Source organism: Raphanus sativus, unplaced genomic scaffold, assembly GCF_000801105.2.
Source record: "Raphanus sativus cultivar WK10039 unplaced genomic scaffold, ASM80110v3 Scaffold5405, whole genome shotgun sequence".
Classification (NCBI taxonomy): Eukaryota; Viridiplantae; Streptophyta; class Magnoliopsida; order Brassicales; family Brassicaceae; genus Raphanus; species Raphanus sativus.
Window position 1 is genome coordinate 1 of NW_026620704.1, and position 2936 is coordinate 2936.

Genomic DNA, 2936 nt, shown 5'->3' on the forward strand with positions numbered 1-2936 from the left:
AGAAAATTTAAAATATATATTTTATATAAAATTAACATATTTAAAAGAAATTATTTAATATATATTTTTAATATGAAATTTTAATTTTATATTTTTGAAATTTTAATTTTAAATTTTTGAAATTTTAGATTTTTTTTGAATTTCCCACTATTTGAATTTTTTCCAATTTTCATGTATTTTATTATTTTTATTATTAAAAAACAAAAAAAAAACTGACACCTCATCACAAAATGAACAGTACCGGTCACTTATTTTAAAGTGCTAGTGAAAAAACTTCAGTATTTAAAGTGCTATAAAGTGACATTTCGAGGGTTTAAAATGCGATTTTCCCGAATATAAACTATTAAAATCGGCTGACACGTGCGTAGATATATTTCACACGTACGAGAATTGATTTGAAGTGAGAGCGACCAATTCCAAATAATAAGAATCTGAGCAAAGACTAGTAGCCACCACCCACCAGTAAGTACCCTACAAGAATAGGAGAGCATCGGAATCGTTGGGAGGATTTCGCTATTCCTTCGAGTTCACGACCCAAACTCGTCATCATGTGGAGAAGAATCGTCTCATCTCATCTCAAAACCCTAGCCGCCGCCGCTTCTCCTCGTCGATCCATAGCCACCACCGCCGCCAGACCCGTTCGCACCGCCAATCGATCGGCCATTCCCGCTTCTTCTTCATCCGTTATCCCTCGCCATTTCTTCAGCACTGAATCAGGTGATTGATAAATCGTCTCTGTCTTCAGATCTCGGCGATTCTTTTGGCAGATTCTGATTCGATTCTCGATGTATTAGTTATATAGATTGGTCTTTGAGATTATATTTTTTGGTTCAATTCTAATGTCGCTGTTAAGTTTCTGTTGGAGATTGAATGACTGTTTACTCTACTTTACAGTAGAGACCATTGTCACGAAGAAGAAGAAGGTGGAGGATGTAATGCCCATTGCTACTGGTCATGAGAAGGAAGAGCTTGAAGCTGAACTTGAGGTGATTTCCTAATCTTTTGACAGCTCTATGCATTTTTTTTTAACATATATGTTCGTATGATACGAATTTGCTAACCGTAACTTGGCCTGATCATTTTTTTGAGTATATATATATTTATCTCTGTTTGTGGAAACCAAAATTTTGAACCTTGTCATTGTCTACTTTGGATAGGGGAAGAGGCTGCTTGACATTGACTTCCCCGAAGGTCCTTTTGGAACCAAGGTTGGTGTACTTTCTTTTATTTAAGATACCTTGTAACTCGCACTTTAAATATCTTAACCTTATTCTGGGCATGATGATATGGTGTTATGACTCATCAATAGGAAACAAAACGAAGACCATTTCACTAAATTTTGTGTGATGAATGGCTAATTATATTATCAGTCCACTTTAGCTGTTACTATGACCCTCATCTAGTAGCCAATCAAATATCCCGAAGATTTGTCTCTAGTTTAAATTGAATTCGAGTCCTGCTGGTTGTACTGGCCTAGTTCGCTGAATGAAGCACTGGCTTTGATTTGAATCATATATATGGGATTTGAATAGTGCATTCAACAAGTTTTTAACCTATGTTTGTTTGTTTGTTTGCCATGGTCCACTTCCCGTGATGCTTATGTTCATGATGATGACGGAACTTTTCAGATGTCACATACACCATGTGCATGTGTGTATGGATCATGGAAATTTACTTCTTTAGAATCCTTTCTCGGGATAACTGAAATAATAGGGTTATATGACTGGTGTACAGTTGAGACATTTGATCTTTTACATTTTCTCATGTCAAATTGTCTCTTGACTCTGCATCATTCATTCTCCTTTGCTTACCCATTCGATAACAAAGTTTTTTATCTTATTGATACATATACACTTACCAAATTGTAATACCTCAGGAATCTCCTGCAATTGTAAAGTCCTACTATGACAAGCGAATTGTGGGATGCCCTGGTGGTGAAGGCGGTAAGTTCATCCATTATTCACTCTTTTTAGTGTTACAAAATTTGGATGAGAAGAGGCATTAAAATTGATGAATTTGTCTACTGCAGAGGATGAACACGACGTTGTGTGGTTCTGGCTTGAAAAAGGAAAGTCTTTTGAATGCCCTGTTTGCACTCAGTACTTTGAGGTAAGTTGAACTCATATCTGATTTGCACTAAATGGTAAATAAATAGTCATAGCTTAGACATAACTGTAAAAGGATTATAGCAAGCACTCGTTGAGATTGTCCATTTATGAATATTGAATTGGTGAAATCATGTATGTGTTGCAGCTGGAAGTGGTTGGTCCTGGTGGGCCTCCTGATGGTCACGGTGATGAAGACGACCACCACTGATTCGGGCCTCTCCCTTGCCGCGAGTTTTGCTTTTTACTATTTTCACGTTCTTAAAGATCTTTTTTTAGATTTTTTAATGATTGGAATAAAAAATTATATATGCCTGCTGGCGAAAGAGTTGAAAATGTTTTTGATCCTTTTAGAACAACACCACTTCGGTACCGGGGAGTTTGTCAAAATGCCAAAACTCTTACGACCGTTGTTTTACTTTTGTAACAATTCTTGAATCAGAATCATTCTTGCCTTTTGGTTATTATATATTCGACTTTTGTTTTTATGGGTCGACGTCTTTTCAATATTGGACGTTTTGATCTTGTCCTTTGATTCCTTGTGAACGGAACAGCCATATACTTCTATATTATACTTCTATATATTATCGAAAACCCAAATTTTCTTCTGAGCTTATGCAGTAATTGGTGAAACATTAATTATGCATGCACCTACATTTTACTTTCCATCTGTTTTTTTTTAGTTTATAATGAAGGTGTATGTAACACGGTAGGAGTTAACATCATGGCCTCTATATTCCCCTTGCGACTATTTCATTAAGTTTTCTTCTTAAATTTTTCCTCTTTTTTTTGTTCAACTCCTTTTTTGAGAAAGGGTTACTTTTCTTCTTT

The 2936-nt window shown here is 35.6% G+C and overlaps 1 protein-coding gene across 2 annotated transcripts; it reads left to right on the forward strand.

Moving 5' to 3' along the window:
• The first annotated feature begins 389 nt into the window (after window positions 1-389).
• On the forward strand, window positions 390-2593 carry LOC130507725 (cytochrome c oxidase subunit 5b-1, mitochondrial-like). 2 transcript variants are annotated; one of them, XM_057002391.1, is made up of 6 exons: window positions 390-717; window positions 898-986; window positions 1158-1208; window positions 1877-1943; window positions 2030-2109; window positions 2254-2593. In XM_057002391.1, exons 1-6 carry the CDS (start codon window positions 549-551, stop codon window positions 2314-2316), a joined length of 519 nt encoding a protein of 172 aa, XP_056858371.1. In that variant the 5' UTR covers window positions 390-548; the 3' UTR covers window positions 2317-2593. The 2 variants fall into 2 exon arrangements, with proteins under 2 accessions (XP_056858371.1, XP_056858370.1); XM_057002390.1 differs by having other exon boundaries at window positions 393-717; window positions 895-986.
• The last annotated feature ends 343 nt before the right edge of the window (window positions 2594-2936 follow it).